This window comes from Echinops telfairi, unplaced genomic scaffold, assembly GCF_000313985.2.
Source record: "Echinops telfairi isolate 266 unplaced genomic scaffold, ASM31398v2 ScPeMD7_3533;HRSCAF=4204_0, whole genome shotgun sequence".
Taxonomy (NCBI): domain Eukaryota; kingdom Metazoa; phylum Chordata; class Mammalia; order Afrosoricida; family Tenrecidae; genus Echinops; species Echinops telfairi.
In genome coordinates, this window is record NW_022107431.1 from 9,737,749 (window position 1) to 9,756,251 (window position 18,503).

Genomic DNA, 18,503 nt, shown 5'->3' on the forward strand with positions numbered 1-18,503 from the left:
CCCCTCCACCTTCGGGGGGCGGGGGGCGGCCCAGGACTCACTGGTTGCTGAGGTGCTCCGGGCAACAGCTTCGCTGTCTGCAGAATCGAGTACTGGCCGTGGGTGCCGGAGGAGATGGACATGTCTGAAACCGACTTCTTTACCACCAGCCCAGCTGGAAAAAACAACAAGGGCAGAGTCTAAATCTCAGTCAGGGGGGTGGGCTGCCACAGGACGATCTCCCCGTGGGCTTTGGGAAGCCAAGCCAGGTGACATCCAGCAGAGAGGGTTCCGGCCTGCGCTCGCTCTTGGGGTACCCGCAGCAGCCAAGGAGGCAGAAGCCTCGCCAGGCTTCATGCTAAGCGTCTCTTTTGATTCCCTGGGGTAGTTACATAATCTGGTGTCAATTTGAGGATTAAGAGTGTAAGGGTGGAGATTAGTTTATCAATCAGGATTTAGCCAATGAGGTCTTTGTGTGGGCATGGCCTTCTCTGGAGGATTCTGGGAACTCCTGTATTTTCCTCCTTGGAGGTGGAAGACACACTCTCCCTGCTCACTCCCTGGGAGACATCCCTGAGGAAAAGCCACATGGACCTACCCTGATGCAGCCAGACCTTTGGATCCAGTGGTGTTGCAAGCATCTCAGTGCTGGCAGGGGTCTCCACTGGATCCATGAGACCTCCCACCCTGTGATTTTCCTGCATTTGGCGTCATTGCACGTGTTTCATGAGTCTGAAGAGGGCTTTATAGATTGTAGCGGACATATGGACTAATATTGGACTTATGGGCTTGATCTGGACTGGGCTGTTTTCTCAATGTTTAATTGCTCTTGTCTATAAAGCTCTTTCCCATGTACACATGACATGTTTCTGGACTTATTTCTCTAGTCTACCTGGACTCACACATTCCCCAACAGTTTGTGCTGGTCGGTGGACACTAGCTGGGGAGGGGTGGAAATCAGGTTTCACACTCCGGGGTTCCATTTAAATCATGGCCAGGGAATGTCCAGTCCACTGGCTGTGTAAGCCTGAGAAATCATCAACACTCACTAACATCACAGGCTGCACCCAAAAAGGAGGTTCCAGCCATCACATTAGGGGTGAGTTAATTAAATGTGAGACCAGTATGGCCTGCTAATGCTGTTATAAATATCCCAAATGGCCCTTGGCAGAAAAAAGGTTCCCCACCCCTGAGTTAAATAAAAACATTAGTCGATTTTAAAAGTGGTTTGAAACACTATGATTATGAGCACATCCTTTAGATGTTTTCTGGGGAAAACCACAACATCCCCAGGTAGCTGCCAGCAGTGACATCTGATGACACAGAGGACGAAGGGTACGTTAAGGGTAAAAAGACACGATGGCAACAGATGTACAAACGTGCTTGATGAAACTGACATATGGGTTGTTATGAGAGCTCTAAGAGCCCCCAATAAAATGATTAATTAAAATAAAAGAACCCAAAAGAGTAGGGGCAAATTATAAAAAACAAAAATGGCTACTCATTTGGTTAAAAAAAAAGCAAAATGAAACAGGCTCAATAATCTGTATATATATATATATGTGTGTGTGTGTATATAAGTGTGTATATATATGTGTTGTGTGTATATATGTGTGTGTATATATACATATATATATAATGTATGTATATCTCGAAAGGAGTCCTGGTAGTGTGGTGTGTTATGCATTGGGGCTACTGAACACAAGGGTCAGCAGATTGAAACTACCAGCTAATCCTCAGGAGAAAGATGAGGCATTCAACTCCCCTAAAGAATTAGTCTGAGAAACCCACCCAGACAGTTCTACCCTGCCTTACCGGGTCACTAGGACTCGGCCCTAACACAGGACGCTCTTTTTGTTAATAGCTGTTACCTCTAAGTAGTCAACTGAATTGAAAAGTTTTATGCTTCTATTTATATATTTGTGAAATTTCTACAATAACATGAATTTTGTACTCAAAGCAACAAATTGCTTAAAAAGTGTTCCACCTTTCACCTTCCAGACTAAAAAGCAAAACAAAACAAAAAACAAACAAAAACCCCTCCCCAAACCCAAACCTACTACTCTCAGCTCGATTTTGACTCTTAGCAACCTTGTCGGATGGAGTAGAACTGCCCTCTTGGGTTTCCGAGGCTGTAAATCTGCACGGGAGCAGTCACCACCTCTTTCTCCCCCTGAGAAGCCAGTGTCTTCGAACGGCCCCTTTGGGGTTCCAGCCAAGCACCACCAAGGCTCCTAGTGGACCCCTCCTGTCATGCGATCACGCGCTGCTGGGACCTCAATTCTAGAGTGCAGCCTCAGAACGTTTCTAGGTCTGTTTGTCACACTCTGGTGGTTTGGGGGGTGGAAGCGACGCAGAAGCAAAGAGGATGGATTGTGGGGTTAGTAAGGTTAGCTGGCGGCAGGACATGCTTCCTGAGAGGGAGGAGCCCCCCCTCCCCCCTTGCCAGGCCCACGCCTCCATCGGGAAGCTTCTCCGGCCGAAGAGGCGATGGAAGAGCTGCCCGAGCAGCCCAGCGGCGCCCCCTGGCGGGCGCGAGGCAGAAACGCGCCTGTGGGGAGGAGCAAGCGAGGTCGCAGCGAATCAGAAGCGGGTTTCCTCCGGAGGGGGCGGGGCGGGCCTCACTCCCAGCAGGCATCGCGGCGGGCCGAAGGGAGGCGGGGCTTACTTGGCGGGGGCGGTCTCTGAGGTGGCCGAGGCCTACCGGGGACCGACAGAGACCTGTTTGGAGACCGGTGGTGACAGTCCCCCACGGCTTCCAGCTCCTGCTGTAACTCCGCCAGCTCTGCGTCATCTGGAGGACATGCGGGGCAGGGATGAGACCGGGGGACGGCTGGGGGGCAGGGGGGGGACAGTGTCCGCGCAGGGCCATGCGCCCCTTGGGCTGGCTTGGGGTGGGGGTGGGGGGACAGCCTGCGACGCACAGTCGCCAGAGACAGCAGAGAAACGCCTAGAATCCTCCTGGGGAGTTCATTCTAGTTCTTCCCCGAGGCTGAGCGCCGTCCGGAGCCGGGAGCTTCTGCTTTGTGAACCCCAACCCCCGCCGCCACCCAGTGGGTGTGCCGACCGCACCGCGCCCGCAGGCTTGACACAGCTTTGACCGTCAGGAGTGGGCTGCCGGGCCTTTCTTCGGCAGCACCTCCTGGCGGACTCAAGACCGCCAACCATTCATTGGCTTTAGCTTTGGAGCTCGTGACTTTGGCGCTGCCCTGGGATCATGGGACATCTCTCCCCGCGCCCCCCCTCCGGGCAGTTTGAAGCCCAGTCCTGAGTATCTTTGGGGCAAGGGTGAGGGAGATGTGGAGCGCCCGTCTAATGGGGCCTTCCGGTCACTTCAAGGCATGGGGGACACAAGGCTGGGAGGCCTGCCAGGTTGGCTGGGGTCCTAGGGACGCCCAGCTTTATTTGTTTCTTTACTCCCAGCAGCCTTAGCGCTCGCCAGCTCTGCCCTCCAGAGGCGGCCTGGAGACAGCCACCCCAGAGAAAGGCCTCTCTGTCCTTTCAGCCCCTTGAACCCCTAAATGAGAAACACATGGAAGCTGTCTGATGCTCCCTCAGGGCAGGTCCCGAATGGAGCCAGGCCAGCGAACCAGGGGGCTTTAGGAAACATGTTGGGGACCCAACCAACCCCCAAGGAAATGCATGTGTCACTGCTCCTAGGGATGCTGCAGTGTTCAATGGAGCCACTGTGGGTCCCCATGCAGCCAGAGCAGCTTGGGATTTCTGTACCTCCCCCAATAAAACACTCCCAAGGGCCCTGAGCTCTATTCTTAGCCCATCATCTGCAGGGTCCCTGCACCTTCAGGCTTAGACCCTCCAACAGCAGAGGCCTGATGACAGGCAGCCAGGCTGTATGTGAGTCTGAATACGGCCTGTCACCTTTCCAGCCTGGTAACGCCACCAGCACCAAGTCACTTCTGGCTCCTGGTGACTTGGGTGTGTCAGAGTAGGACTTGGCTCCTTTGAATGGCTGTTCTTTGGGAACTAGGTCACCAGGCTATTCTTCCCTGGGTGCTTCCGGTGGGCTCCTCACCATCAACCTTTGGGTTAGCAGCCAACAGCAGGGGTCCTTTGAGCACCCAGGGCTCCCATATAACACCTAAGTTTTAAAACTTACTCAAAGGGGTGACTGGCCTATCTAGGATAGAACTCTTCACCTTTCATTCTGCAAGTCTGAAATGACTTCATGCTGCTCTTGTGGAGTACTGGAGCACACACACTTTGGGATGGGTTACTAACCAACCCAAAGGTTGGCAGTTCAAACCTGGCCAGCAGCTCCACAGAAGAAAGGCCCAGGTGTTCTGCTTCCATAAAGATTAAACGCCAAGAGAGCCCTGTGGAGCAGTTCTAATCTACAACATGGGTGGGCAGGGGTTACCATGAGTTGGAATCATTTTGAAAGCAACGGTTTGGTTTTGTATTTTTAATAGTCTATCGGTAGAATCGCGCCCTCGGGACTCATATTGAAGCCTCTGATAAGAGTAAAAGGTTGTTGGTTTTAAAATCAGAAATGTGAAATCAATCCAGACCTGTGACCCTGAAGCCATGTGGAGACCCAGACTGTTTGGCTCTGGCATTTCGCAGGGAGAGAAGTGAAAACAGGAAACGGAATGACTAGAGCAAGACAGGGTTGTGGCCACTGGTCTCGCTCCATGTCCTGTGTCCACACCGATTGGGGCATGCTCACTTGGTTGAGACTTAGGAGCCGCCTGGTTGTGAAGGAGCGGGAAAACCGCAGGCTGCCTAGAAAAGAGGCGCTGACCTACCTTTGTATGTTGGCTGCTGTGGCTTTTTGGTAAGTGCAGGAAACTTGCTGGGGAGTGCCACTGCTGTAGAGCCGGGGATGTCGGGAAGGTCCTCTCCCAGCAGCTCGCTGTCCGAGACCACCAAGTGGTTGAGCTCATCCACCAAATCGTCCTCGTCGTCGTCTTCCAGGACATCACCTGGGAGCAGGACGAGAGGACAATGAGGACGCAGAGCTTCTCTTTCATCGGTGGGGCTGCCTCAAGGTGCCCCTGTGCTCTGTGAGAACCAGTATAGTGCAGGGCTAAAGGGCAGGAGACCACAGCCAAGCTGACTTTTGAGAGCTAATGTTCCCTCTGACAACTGTAGCATGCCCCACCCTAGCCCTGGATGCAGCTTGTGCCTTGTACAGGGAACATAGTGCTTGTATCCCACGGTCTTTACACCTGTACAGGGCAGGCCTTTAGAAAGGCTGCTGCCAAGAAAAATGTGAAGCAATGCTCAAAACCTTCAAAACAAAAACCAATTGTTTGGATAGAGTCTGGTGGAACTTGTGAAACTCTGGCCCTAAGCTACCCCTCAGCTCTGGAAAGGAACTCACCCCTTCGGCTCAATTTTCAGCCCAACAAAAGACGAGGCTATTATAAGGGGGATAAGAGCACTAGGGAGGTGTAGCCAGTCTGTGGAATAATGAAGCACTTGAAATCAAAAGGGTAGCATTTATCTGAGGACAAAGTTCAGAAGGTAGGAATGGAAACGGAGGCAGGATAGGTGGTAGTACATTGAGAGGATTGAGTGAATGAGATGAGACAAAATGTATGTCAAGTGTTGAATGGAAAACTGATGACTGTAAATCTTCACCAAATAAACAACCAAACAGTTTAAAAAAAGAAAACCCACTGCCCGCTGAGTCGATGCTGACTCATCCAATCTATAGGACAGAGGACGATTGCGCTTTAGGATTCCCAAGGCTGTAAATCTTTTTATTGGGGGTGGTGGTGGCAGAGAGCCTCTTTCTCCCCTGGAGCAGCTGGTGGGTTTGAGCCACCAGCCTTGCAGCAAGTAGCTCAAACGCCTAACCCACAGTGCCAACAGGCCTCTTTTCAGCTTGATAGAAGGGGGTCTTTAAAATCTTTTTAGAATATTTGCTGGCCCCGCTTTACCAGCCCCAGGGAAACATCCTCACCAGGGTACAAACCTTCGGACTCGTAGTCCAGACTCGTGAAGTCAAAGTTCTCCTCCAGCAAGCAGGAATTGGCTGTGGGGGACATGGGGCCCATGCTCTCCCGTTTCCGGATGAGCTCCTCCTGTAAGCCTTTCAACCAGTCCTTGGTCTTGGGTCTGATCTTCACTGCTCTGCCTTTCACCTACAAGGGGAGAGTCGCCATTGCCATCAAGGAATCGAACCAATCCCCCAGCCCATAAAGTATGAACACATGCAGGGAGCCAGACCCAGCCTCCTGCTTTGCCAAGATGGCAGAGTAGGTGGGGGTTCAGGCCCTGTGCAGACCCCCAGCCAGTGCTCATGGTTGGTCTAAATCATAGGTTCTTAAACTTATTTGGGTACTGCCTCCTTTTTGGTACCCCTCCTGCCAATTAAAAACATTTGTATTACGGTCCATAAACCAGGATAAAGTGTAGGTAATCTGCTTTTGCAGCCCACTCCCCAGTGTTGTTCCAGTGTTGTTCCAATGTTCCCTAGTGGGGTGGTATCACCCCCTTTGGCAAACACTGGTCTAACTAAAGATCAAATCGCCATCTCCTGCTCTCCTTTCCTTGTGAATTTGTGTAAAAGCAGACTAGTACAATGGAAACAGCATTAGGAGCTGTGAGCCTGAAGAGGAAGTTCACACTGCCCAGCCTGGAGGTCTGAGAAAGCAGGTCATCTCATGGGATTGGAATTGAAAACCTTGCTGCTTTTCTGACTCTGCATGTATCCAGGGACATCGACAGCCATTTAACCAGAGGGAAGAGTCTCAGCTCCCTCTGCCTGGCATGACTAAATGTAAAAGACACAGGCCCCAGACCAAAGGAGAGGGGGCAGCACAACCACATCAAGACAAGGGAAAATGTAGCACCTGGTGTCTAAGAATGACTGGTGTCCACTTACCAGAAACAAAAGAGAACAGAGGAAACCAAAATCTCAGAGAAGAATCCGGTCTATAGGGCTAAGAGCTTACGTGAATCCTGGCCTCCTTTCTCCAGAGACCAGAAGATCTAGCTGGTACCCCGCTACCACCACTGATTGTTCTGACCCGGACCATGACAAATGGACCCCGATAGAATGGGAGAAAACTCAAATTCTTAAAAAGTCCAGACTTGTGGGACCAGTTGACACTAGAGGACTTCTTGAGACTCACCTGTCACCCAAAGACACTTTTAAAATCTTGAGCCTAAGGTCACGTTTTAACAAATTGACAGATTGACCCATAAATTAGAGGATTACACCTGTAAGTACAGTTGTCTTGAAAAACCATCTACAAGAGACCAATAGGTCAGCAATTAAAGCAGTGGTTCTCAACCTTCCTAATGCCGGGACCCTTTAATACAGTTCCTCATGTTGTGGTGATCCCCCGCCCCCAACCATAAAATTATTTTTGTTGCTACTTCATAAGTAATTTTGCTACTTTTATGAATTGCATGACCCTTGTGAAAGGGTTGTTTGACCTCCCCAAAGGGGTCTTGACCCACAGGTTGAGAACCGCTGCTGTAAAGCAAAGGTGAGAAGATAAAGGGGCACGGAAACGAGAATACTGGAAACAGAACAGCCAGAATGCAATTCGACAGAACACTGACCAAACCCAACCCAACCCACTGCTATCAGGCCCATTCTGACCCATAGCACCCTTTTGGACAGAGTAGAGCTGCCCCAGTGGATTTCCAACACTGTGCATCTTTACAGGGGCAGAAAGCCTCACCTTTCTCCCATGTGGTTAGCAGCCTAACGTGTAATCTACGTGACCGGAGCTCCAGAATGTTGACACAGTATGAAAAATTGAATGTCACTGAGTAATTTCTATAGAAATGTTCCAATGGAATCCTAATTTCCTGTGTACGTTTTCATTGAGAAAGCAGTAAAATAACATCTACGTAATAATACTAAGCAACCTGGTAGCCCCACTCCATGGCTGCCTGGCTTACCCTACCTTCATGCCATCCACATCCAGGACACTGAGAGCCGAGTGACTGTCTGCGAAAGTCACCAGCATCTGCCCTTGGTTGATTCTGGAATAGATAAGACATGCCAAGTCAGCCGGAGGATGTGGGTCCTCATGAGTCCCCCATATTGGCCCCGCCAGCCAGCAGCACATACCTGACGAGAACTATGGTCCCATAGTTCCCCAGGGTCTGCATGAGCTCTGCGCGCAGGTCCTCGGGGAACTCGTTTCTCTCCTCCAACGTTGGCGACTGAAGATTGACCACAACAGTGGCATCCAGGGGTCCCTGGAATGAGGAGACCTCCTGGAACACTCTCTCCCGGGCGTCCACGTCAACCTCTTGTACCTCTACCTCCACAATGGCCAGCACAGGTCTGTGGGACACAGGGGAAACAGAACTCGTGACCCTGTGACAAGATGTTGACAGTCAGAGGACACCCAACCTGCAGCCTCTGATGGGCAAGTGCTGGATACCTAGACTCTGCTGTCACAGTGAACGTGGACCATCCAGGCCTGCTGCCTTGAGTGAGGGCACCCCAGGCTAACTTAGGACCCCCAACATAAGGTGGTGGCCATGATAAGGTCTGGGCTAAAATCTCTATTGAACACGGAGAAGTCACTTCATGGACAATGTGATTTTGCTTGCTTAAAGGTTCTGCTTGCTGCTTAGGAAGCCAGGTCCAAAACAAGTCTCAGAACAGATGTGTAACTCAAGTTAAACTTTAGAATGACACCCGCCTCCACTGTCATTCCTGGACTCTTGTGTGCTGAGGCCAGATGTACCCAATTTAAAGATTACTTCGTAACTTTAAGTTTTTTTAGAAACATGTAATCTCCTACCAATCAGATGTATCCTTCTCCAATTTTGTAACCATTAACTAAATGTCAACTAATTACTGACTTTTACTGAAGGTCCTTGACCTGTCTTACTAAAATCTCTAGACTGTCCCTGGGACTTCTTAGTTTAGAATCCTCTGGACCCTGAGATTCCCAATTTGCAAGTTGCCTTGCCCCTCAATTAAAGCTTTTACTTTGTAATGTCAACCAGACGGCCATTTTTTCTGTACAATAGTTTGCATCTTGAGCTAATCTCGGTATGAACTGAGATTTCCCCCCAAGAATCATCTAGGTGAGGGAGGAAAAAAAGACTGCAGTGCTCTGAAGAGTTAACCAGAGAATCAGAGAACAAGCTCTCATCAGATAATTTTTCTTTCCAATTTTTTGCTGGAAAAATATACATAACAATGCTTGCCAGTTCAATGTTTTCACATGTACAACTTATTGACATCAATTACATCAATCACCGATAATCATTGCCAAATGTTCCATTGCCGTGAAGAGAAATTATCAACTTCATAAGCGGGTTCCTCCCCCTCCTGCTTCCTGCGGTTCCTGGTAACCACTGCTGTACTGGGTCAGCAGAGAGGTTTCCAGTGGTAATCCCAAGACTGCCAAGCACTTGGCGAGACCCCTACTCAGCCAAAGGGCCCAGCATTTCTAAGGATGACTCCGTGATTTATATCCAGGGCTGGAAATCATCTCTTTTATCTAGAAATCTCACAGATAGGACATGACTTAGGGAGATGACGAGAGAGTCAAGATGAAGACTTTTACAGAAGGTCACTTGTTAGAGCTCTGCTGAGCAGAGTAGAGAAAGGAAACACCCTGACTGTGCCATTGCGGGGAGGGAGTCAGGATACACTCAGGTAATGAAAGCCAAAAACCGGACCCACGGACACCGAGTTGATTCCTACTCACAGCAAACCTCTAGGTGAGAATAGAACTGCCCCCTCCCCCAGCGCCCCACCACCTAGGATTTAGGGTGACAACAGTCTAGAAGCATTAGTGGTGATTTTGCACAACTCTGCAAATAGAGTGGAAAAACCACTGAATTGTACCTTGTAAATCAGTGAATTGTATGTGAATTACATCTCAGCAAAGTTAAAAATACACACAAAACCCTAAACTGTAACAACAAAACATTAGAAAAAGCATTCAGCAGTGAATGGGTGAACATTTCTGGATGTAGGTAGTAGAATAAATTAAAAACAAAGACCCTCACTGACTCATAGCAACCCTACAGGGCGGATTCAAACTGCTCCTGTAAGTATCTAAGGCTGGCCATCTTTAGGAGTGCAGAGAGCCTCATCCTTCACCACAGGGCAGCTGGTGGGTTCAGATTGCTGGCCTTGCAGTTAGCAGCCAAACTTGCAATCCACCAGAACTCATATAGTAGCTTCCTCACCCAAGCATCTCAAAACCCACAGCCAGTTCAATAGTCACTCATAGTGACCCGATGGGACACAGCAGAAATGCCCCCATAGGACTGCCAAGGGGGATATTTACAGAGCAGACGGCCCCTCATCCCATGGAACTGCTGGTGGGTCCAAACTATTGAACTTTTGGTTACCAGTCACGTGCTTTAGCCACTGAGCCACCAGAGCTTCTGGAATATGAGGGGGTATCCAAAACAAACTAGATTCCCCCCCCCACAAAGATATGTATTTAAATTTTTTACAAAACAACCTTATCACCTTCAAAGTACTCTCTATTACACTGAATAGCATCTGTCAAATCTGCGATTCTGTTTAGATGACTGACAGTATCTTGTTTTTTCTCTTCACCTCTTCTACTTAGTCAAATTGCTGTTCCGCTGTGCTTTCATGTCCCTCTCCATTTGTGGAAACAAAAAGAAGTCATGTGGAGCGAAGTCAGGAGAGTAAGGTGCATGGGGCAAGGCAGGCATGCTGTTTTTTACCAAAAAAAACCAGGTGCACTAAGATGGCTGCATGAGGAGGTGCAGTGTCGTGGTAGTTGTCTGCCACAAATCAGGCCTTTTTGGTTGAACACTGTTATGCAATCTTTTCAGAACCTCTAAATAGAAAGCTTAATTAACAGTCTGACCTGGTGGAACAAACTCCAAATGCACTATCCCCACCCAACCTCACATTTAAAAAAAACCAAATGAGCATCATCTTGATCTTTGATTTCACTTGGGCTTTCCTGGGGCAAGGTGACAATGGCATCTTCCACTGGCTTGATTGATGTTTGCTTTCAGGGTCCTAAGAATAGCACCATGTCTCATCACCAGGAATGACCTTGGAAGAAAAGCCTGTGTTAATTTGGAGCTGTTCTTTCAAAGCACGGTATGTTTCCACTCAGCTTTCTTTTTCCTGGTCAGTCAGAACTCGAGGTACAAATTTTGCAGCGACCCTTCTCATTCTCGTCTTCTGTTAAAATTCACTGAACCGAGCTCCAAGATAGTCCAGATAACTTCCCCATCTCTTCAATGGTCCATCATTGGTCTTTGAGCACAAGTGCATAAATTTTGTTAACATTTTCATCGGTTCAGGAAGTTGACGGGTGTCCAAAACAAGGTTTGTCATCAATCAACATTTCATCTCTTTTGAAATGAGTAATCCCCTTATACATTGAGTTTTTCCCATAGTGCTGTCCTTATTTTACATCACAACAGTTTCTGTGGCATTTTTCCCAAGCAAGAAACAAAATTTCCTACACTCTGTTTTCTTAAATTGGCCATCACAAAAAATGAGGTTGAACCAAAACTGCTTTTATGAAAAAATTCAGTGTGACCAGAGAACCTTCCCAGGTGATGCCACTGGGTGCATTGATGCAGAGCGAGTTGCTTGATGCTCTCCTAGCAAGGAAAAGGACGTACTAAGAAAGCTCTGCTGGGTGGAGTTTTCTTCCAGTTTTCTTGGGTACCCCCTCGTACTGTATGGAAATTACAAATGAATGAACCACATTGATAATATTGACCCAACTGTGTTTCAAAAATACTGTCATGAAAAGCAAGTTGCACAATGATATCATTGATGACAATTTGAAAAATCCAAAACTAGACATTTTTACCCAAGACGCGGTGAATGATCAGAACAATGGCAAACTGGATCCTGGGGCTGGGGGCGTTTCCAGAGGGTGGCCGTGTCCTAGGTCGTAATAGTCTTGTGCGTGCACTACCCTTTAGGGATTGGTCTGTCAGTGGCCAGTGGGAAGAGGAGCCCCTCCCTTCTTGAGGCCAGCCCACGTACCTGTGATCAGACGCCTGCAACTCTGCCCGGCCGTAGTACAAGAGGACCCCAGGCGACCAGGTGTGTTGGACTCTGGTGCCGACACTGAGATCGTTGTCCAGAAGGTTCAGCTCTCCCGCTGCTCATGGGGGAGAGAGCAAGTCAGAGAGTGAGGCACACACAGATTTGCATCGATGCACAGGCACCTCTGGGGTGCTGCTCCACGGGAGGCCACACGCTTAGGCTGGACGCCAGCCTGGGGGTTGCTTTGGGGACTAAGTAATCATCGCTGCTTGGGGCCCTGGCCTCCATGCAAACCTCAGGGCTGGGACCTGGAACTGCCACGTGTTCTACCTCAGCCCACAGGGAGCACAGACGGCAGCTCTCACCAAGAGCCCCGGGTTACTTAGCACCGTCCGGCTGGCGGCCCCTCAGCCTGGCTGAAGATGCACTTCCTCAACCTGCAGGTGTGACTGGCTTGCTTAGATATGTCCGCAGACACTCTCCAGCCAAGTTCCACTGTTTACGGTCCTGCCAGCGAGTCCGTCCATAGCAACCTAGTCCCCTCCTATGGTTTCCCAGACTGCCAATCTTTGCCCATCTTTCTTCCCCAGAGTGGCTGGTTAAGGGTTTACACTATCCAGGGACTCCTTTTGGTGTCTGGCTCCCATGTAATCTGAAATCTGGGTTTTAAGCAGATAAAGACGTGGGTTTGGTAGGACTAAACCAAAGCAAACCCCAAACTACTGCCACGGAGTTGATTCCAACTCACAGTGACTCTGTACTGGGTTTCTGAGGCACTACGTCTTCACGGGGGCAGCCAGCCTCCTCCATCTCCCGTGGGCCAGCTGGTGGGTCTAAACTGCTCATCTTGCGGTTAGAACCCACCAGGGCTCCATTTGGCAGGACTGGAGCAGACGTGTGGGGTGGGGGAAGGGGCCCGGAAGAAGAGAACTCAGCTGACCAGTACTGTTGTCCTCTTTCTCCACCAAAAAATGGCGGGGGGCGGGGGGCACCCAGGGATGTGGGTGTTGCCATTGGCATGTAACCAGCTGACAAGAGAGACCAAAAGGGGGTGGCCCCAAGGTTCAGGGGTCAGCCTCTGGCATGACGTAGGCCTGCCAGCTTTGGGTTGTCACAAGTGTCCTCTGAACACCCACCCCGCCCCCGCAGTTCTGCCACCTGCCCACCCTGCACCTGTCTTATCAAAGGAGTGCTTCCTCCGCCACCATAGCACCCGGTCTGTCCAGGCTGGCGTCCGGCACTTGTCACTCGTGTCGTACGCAGCTGAGCCGACGTCATACTTGTAGGTGGGGCCAAAGTTAATGGATCCTTCATGAAAGTCTTTAAAAATCTGCATGGAGAGCATGAAGCCTCAGATCAGCTCAGTGCCCCTAGATGCTGGGTGTTCAAAGCAAGCACGCGCGCGCGTGCGCGCACACACACACACACACACGTCTCTTCCAGGATGGTGTGGGATAATGGGTGGAATGTCATGGATTGAACTATGCCCTCCCCACCCTGCCCCATGTACCCTCTTGGCTGGGGCAGGATCCTCAGTAGTATGTCACTGCTCCCCATTGTGTGACCCTGTGCTGTAAATCCCACCTCTCTGATGCGAATGAAGCAAGACCAGCTTGTGAACAACCTTCGATATGCTGATGACACAACCTTACTTGCTGAAGGTGAGGACTGGAAGCACTTGCTGATGAAGATCAAGGATTGCAGCCTTCAGGATGGATTATAGCGCAATGTAAAGAAAATCAAAATCCTCACACCTGGACCAATAGGTCACATCATGATAAATTGAGAAAAGATTCAAGTTGTCAAGGATTTTGTCTTGTGTGGATCCACAATCAGTGATCACGGAAGCAGCAGTCAAGGTCAAAGGAAGCATTGCATTTGGTAAATCTGCTGCACAACACCTTTTTAGAGTGTTGAAAACCAGCGAGGTTACATTGAGGACTGCTTGAACCAAGCCATTTTCAGTTGCCTCATATGCATGCGAAAGTTGGCATTGAATAAGGAACATCGGAGAAGAATTGATGCGTTTGAATGATGGTGCCTGAGAGGAATATTGAAACTACCATGGACGGTCTAAAGAACAAACCAATCTGTCTTGGAAGAAGTGTGGCCAGAATGCTCCTCAGGGACTAGGTTGGTGAGACTTTGTCTCCCATTCTTTGGACATGTTGTCAGAAGAGACCAGTCCCTGGAGAAGGACATCATGCTTGGTCAAGTAGAAGGCCCTCGAGGAGATGGATTGACATCGTGGCTGCAACAATGGGCTTAAACAAGAACGACCGAGGAAGGCGCAGGACTGGGCAGTGTTTCGTTCTGTTGCTCACAGGGCTTCTGAGGATCAGAACTAACTCGATGGTACCTAACAACATTATTTCATACAGGAGCACCTGCTGTGTGTGTGTGTGTGTGTGTGTGTGTGTGTGTGTGTGTATGTGTTTTAGAAGCACAACTGACCTTTCCACTTGACTTCTGAAGCTGTAACTGGTCAAATTCCAGAAGCTTCTCCCAGTCTCGGCGTTTGACGAAATAGAAGACTTCTTCGTAGGTGAGATCAATGCGGTAGTTGAAATCGCCACACCAAAACACGTAGTCGTGAGAAAACACGCTTCTTCCCTGGTGACACAGAAAATCAGAACCAAGGAGGCTCAGTTGCCAAGAGGACGGGAGGGGAGAGGAAAAGCAGGCAGCCGGGCGGAGGACACGCAAAACCACAGTCACCTTAAAGCGGAACTTCCAAGAAAACCCCAAACCCACAGCCAGGAAGTCAATGCTGACTCGTGGTGACCCTGTACAAGCCGGTGGACCTGCCCCTGTGGGCTCCCCAGAGGGCAGCTGTTTGCAGGAGTAGAAAGCCTCATCTCAGGAAACAAACAAAGGTTTTCCTCAAGGGCACTGCTTGTCCCAGGAACCCCGTAAGCCCTCAGGAAGCTGGGTGGAGCTTGTGTTTGAAGTTCCAGTAGCGGTTCATGAAGCCAGCTCCGGTTCTTACCAGGAAAGCCTCGTCTACCCTGGTCGCCACCAGCCTCACACCGGACACCAGAAGTGTGGCCAGGGTAACCACGGAGGCCAGCTTTCGGTTCCATTGCACTTTAACTTCAACTTAAATAGCTCCTTATGGCTAAAAACCCAACCAACCCACTGCCACTGAGTCCATTCTGACTGCAGAGCAGGGTTGGCAAGACTACAGGTGGGTGGGTTTGAACCGCTGCCTTGGCAGTTCACAGCCCATACCGAGCCCACAGGGCCATCAGGGCTTCTTACTTAGGGCTCGTGGCCACACAGGTATGCAGAGCCCTGGACAATTCTGCGATGGCCAACGAGCAACAGGGGCTTATTTTGGATATGTCCCAAGTTGAGATGAGCTGGATGCCCCCCCCCCCTTTATTTCTCCTAACAACGTATGCCAAGAATTTTATCCAGAAACATTTCCACAAAATCACACTGAGCGTACACCAAAACAAAACATGGATAATGGCCAACATAGTCTGAAAAACTGGACATTGAAAAGGTCCCAAATGAGCTATTATTGGTGTCACCTTTTAACCTGAGACATACCAACGGAACCCTTTGTTTGAAGAGGCTCCCAGCACTTAGGAACGGAGGCAGTCGGAGCCCTGAGGAGGCGGAGGCTGGAGGCAGGCCTGTCCTCACAGCAAGAGCCCAAGGAGGGACAGGTGACTGGGAAGCCCGTCTGTGGTCAGGACCTGAAACCAGGCCCGTGCCAGCCCCCCTCCCCCCACCCGGGGGCCGGGGGCCAGGGGCGTCAGCACTGCACAACAAGGGGAACATTAAAATCCTCATTATAAGGAATGCCTGTGGGCTTTAGGGTGAATGGGGCCCCTGGGTGGTGCAGCTGCTAACAGGAAGGATGTGGGTGGGAGTCCGTGCAGAGGTGCCAGAGAGGTCTAGCAATTCCAACCCCCACTGAAAACCCCACGGAGCAAAGGTCTACTGACAGGCCACATGCGGCGCGGGGTCAGAATGAAACGTTGTCAGGGTGAAGAGCCTTTGGTCCACCACTAGAGAGCGGCCTTCAGTGCGTTAGCAGTAAGATCAGGCAGGGCTCAAACTCAAATCTCACTGCCGTGGAGTCAGTGCAGGCTCATAGTGGACCCCCACCCCCGTGGGTGAGTTTCTGAGCCTGTCACTGTTAATGGCAGTAGAAAGCCTCTTTCTCCCGCCGAGCTGGTGGTGGTTTTGAACTGCCAACCAGGTGGATTGCACCCCAAAGTGTAACCATTACCCCGCCGGGGCTGCTTATCCAGGGCTCAGTGGTTAGGGATTCCCTGACGTCTCAACCGGGGTTCTTAGCTGAGCCACCCGGAACAGAAGGCCAACATGACGACTGGAAATGGGGCTTGTACTCCAGGTGGACTTACACGCTCTTGGCCAACCTGGCCAGAGTGGGCCCACATTAGTCCCTTTCCCCCACCCCCGCCCCCAGCACTGAAGTCAGTCGAAAAAAATTTGCAAAATGCACCTGAGAAACCCCAGGGCATAAAAAGAGCTCCCGGAAGCGTACCGAGATAAGAAGGGGCAGAGAGCAGCCCAGGGCCGGACTGGCCCAGCGCATCCTGTCCTCTCTATGGCAGGCCATGGCCACGCCTTCCCCGATGTCTGGCTTCTCCCGGGCAAGGCCGCCCCTGAGGGCCGTGCTCCTAGTGCCCAGTGTACAGGAGCTGTGCCAACCCCACGGAGCGGCCCACAGCCCCACCAGCCTGCTGCTCACCGTGGGGAAGCTCAGCTTCTGGGTGATCTCCCTGTAGTCCTCGTTTCTCTCCTTCACCTGCGACTGCCCGGCCGTCAGGTGGCTGCAGATGAAGCAGAAGCTGGTGCTGTGGAACTGCAGGCGGATGCCCACGGCGCCCTTGTTGCCCGCCTTTCCGCCCATGCCCGTCTTCACCGTGTCGATGGCCACGTCCCTGCAATGGAAGCACGCACTCCGTCGGTTCCTGGGCGGCTACAGGGACACGCGGAAATCCGGTTTTCTGAGAGTGGACTTCTGCCCTGAGACGCTACTGAGTCGCGTTTTGTCGGTGGCCAACACCACAGCACCCACCGCGTCCCCTGTGAGGAGGCCTCTTCCTCTCCCCGGGGACAAGTTCTCTGGTCCAAGCCACTGGGCATCTCCTGGACGGCTCTGTACGCAGAGAGTCCCCAGGGACACTTGCAGCGCGGCTCAGGAGGTGCCGTCGGGTGCTGCTTTGAGTTCCCACGTTGTCCCTAATGCAGCAGAAGCATGTAGGCCTTGTCACCGTCTCCCCCACCCCCAAAGCTTCCCTGCAAAGTACAGGGTGCAGGGGTGCCATCAGATCATCTCCATAGTCTGAGGACGAGGAGTCGGCCACTGTCTGGGCTAGGCATGTGTGTTTCTGACTTCCGATTCCCACAGACTCCTGCTCACATGCAGGCCAACTTCCTGCTGCTGTTGAACACCCACGTGGCGAAACATGCACTTACTCGACACATGCCCGTTCAACACTCTGCGTGTCCTGAGCAAATGCCACCGGCTCCATCCCTCCCAGGTGTCACCAGCCTGCAAGTCTCTCTGCCATTTCAGGGGTAGCTACGTCTACTCTCTCCAACCCTTATCCGTCTCCACTGAGCTTGAGAGTCATCGGCCACCTGATCCGACAGGTGGCTCTTCAGAGAGTTGCGTCTTCTTCTAGGTCGTCCCTGGGTAGTCCTCGCGTCCCTCCTTCCCTTGTTCTGTTTGTAAGTGACCTCACGGGGGTAGTTTTGGTTTGAGGTTTAAAGATGACTTCCTAGTTCTTCCGGCCCCGGGGGAATCCAGTAAGCCCACAGGAGTTTGAGGTTCTGTGTCACATAACACAACAACTTCTCATCTACACACGCATGGGCTCCGACGGTCATGAAAGTCCAAAAGAAAAGGAGGAGCTGATCCAAGGGCTCGAGTAGAAAGAAAATGATGATGGCGACATAGGTACCAACGTGCTTGACACAGTGGATGGCTGGATTGTGATCAGAGTTGTGCGAGCCCCCAATAAAATGATTTTAAAAAGAAAAAGTTCAAAAGACTGCAAACCGGAAAGTTTTCTGGAAGAGCCACGTAAGACGATCAAGAAGCCAAGGCAAAGTCTCGAGCCAGACCAAGGCAGGGCACACTTGTCGCCTTCCAGTAACTAGAGGTGCTCCAGCAGGTGCCCTACTCGGTTTAGGAGGGAAAGGCCAGCTCATGCCCAGCACCAGCCGCTAGGGTTCGTCATGAGCTGCTGTCAAGTTGCCTCTGACTCCTGGGGACCCCCCACGGGCACCAGAATGAAACACTGCCCCGTCCTCTCCCACCTCCCTGCTTGTCGTGTGCTCGTGCTCATTGTGGGTCACAGCCCGGCATGCGGAGGGGGGGGGGGGCGTTCATCTTCCCGCTCGAGATCAGACTGCGCACCGTTGTGATTCTTGGGCTACTTGCCAGAAGGAGACACCGGCGTCTGGAAGCTCTGCTGAAACCTGGCCACCATGGGTGTCCCTGCTGGTCTGTGAAATACTGGTGGCCAAGCTTCTAAGCATCCTAGGGACGTGCACACACAACACCCAGAAGGGTGAATGG

General features: G+C 51.1%; 1 protein-coding gene across 3 annotated transcripts in view; it reads right to left on the bottom strand.

Annotated features, from left to right (window-relative positions):
• Nucleotides 1-18,503, bottom strand: part of SYNJ2 (synaptojanin 2) — a 92,469-nt gene that overhangs the window by 7,137 nt on the left and 66,829 nt on the right. For 2 of the 3 annotated variants that reach the window (XM_013004479.2, XM_045294437.1), the window contains exons 14-23: nucleotides 16,665-16,857; nucleotides 14,390-14,548; nucleotides 13,109-13,265; nucleotides 11,933-12,050; nucleotides 8,036-8,254; nucleotides 7,869-7,947; nucleotides 5,921-6,089; nucleotides 4,746-4,922; nucleotides 2,648-2,773; nucleotides 42-154 (exon numbers count right to left, since the gene is read on the bottom strand). In XM_013004479.2, coding sequence (XP_012859933.1) covers nucleotides 42-154; nucleotides 2,648-2,773; nucleotides 4,746-4,922; nucleotides 5,921-6,089; nucleotides 7,869-7,947; nucleotides 8,036-8,254; nucleotides 11,933-12,050; nucleotides 13,109-13,265; nucleotides 14,390-14,548; nucleotides 16,665-16,857 — 1,510 coding nt within the window. Of the gene's footprint in view, nucleotides 1-41; nucleotides 155-2,647; nucleotides 2,774-4,745; nucleotides 4,923-5,908; nucleotides 6,090-7,868; nucleotides 7,948-8,035; nucleotides 8,255-11,932; nucleotides 12,051-13,108; nucleotides 13,266-14,389; nucleotides 14,549-16,664; nucleotides 16,858-18,503 lie in introns of all 3 variants that reach the window. The other variant, XM_045294436.1, reaches the window with a different exon arrangement.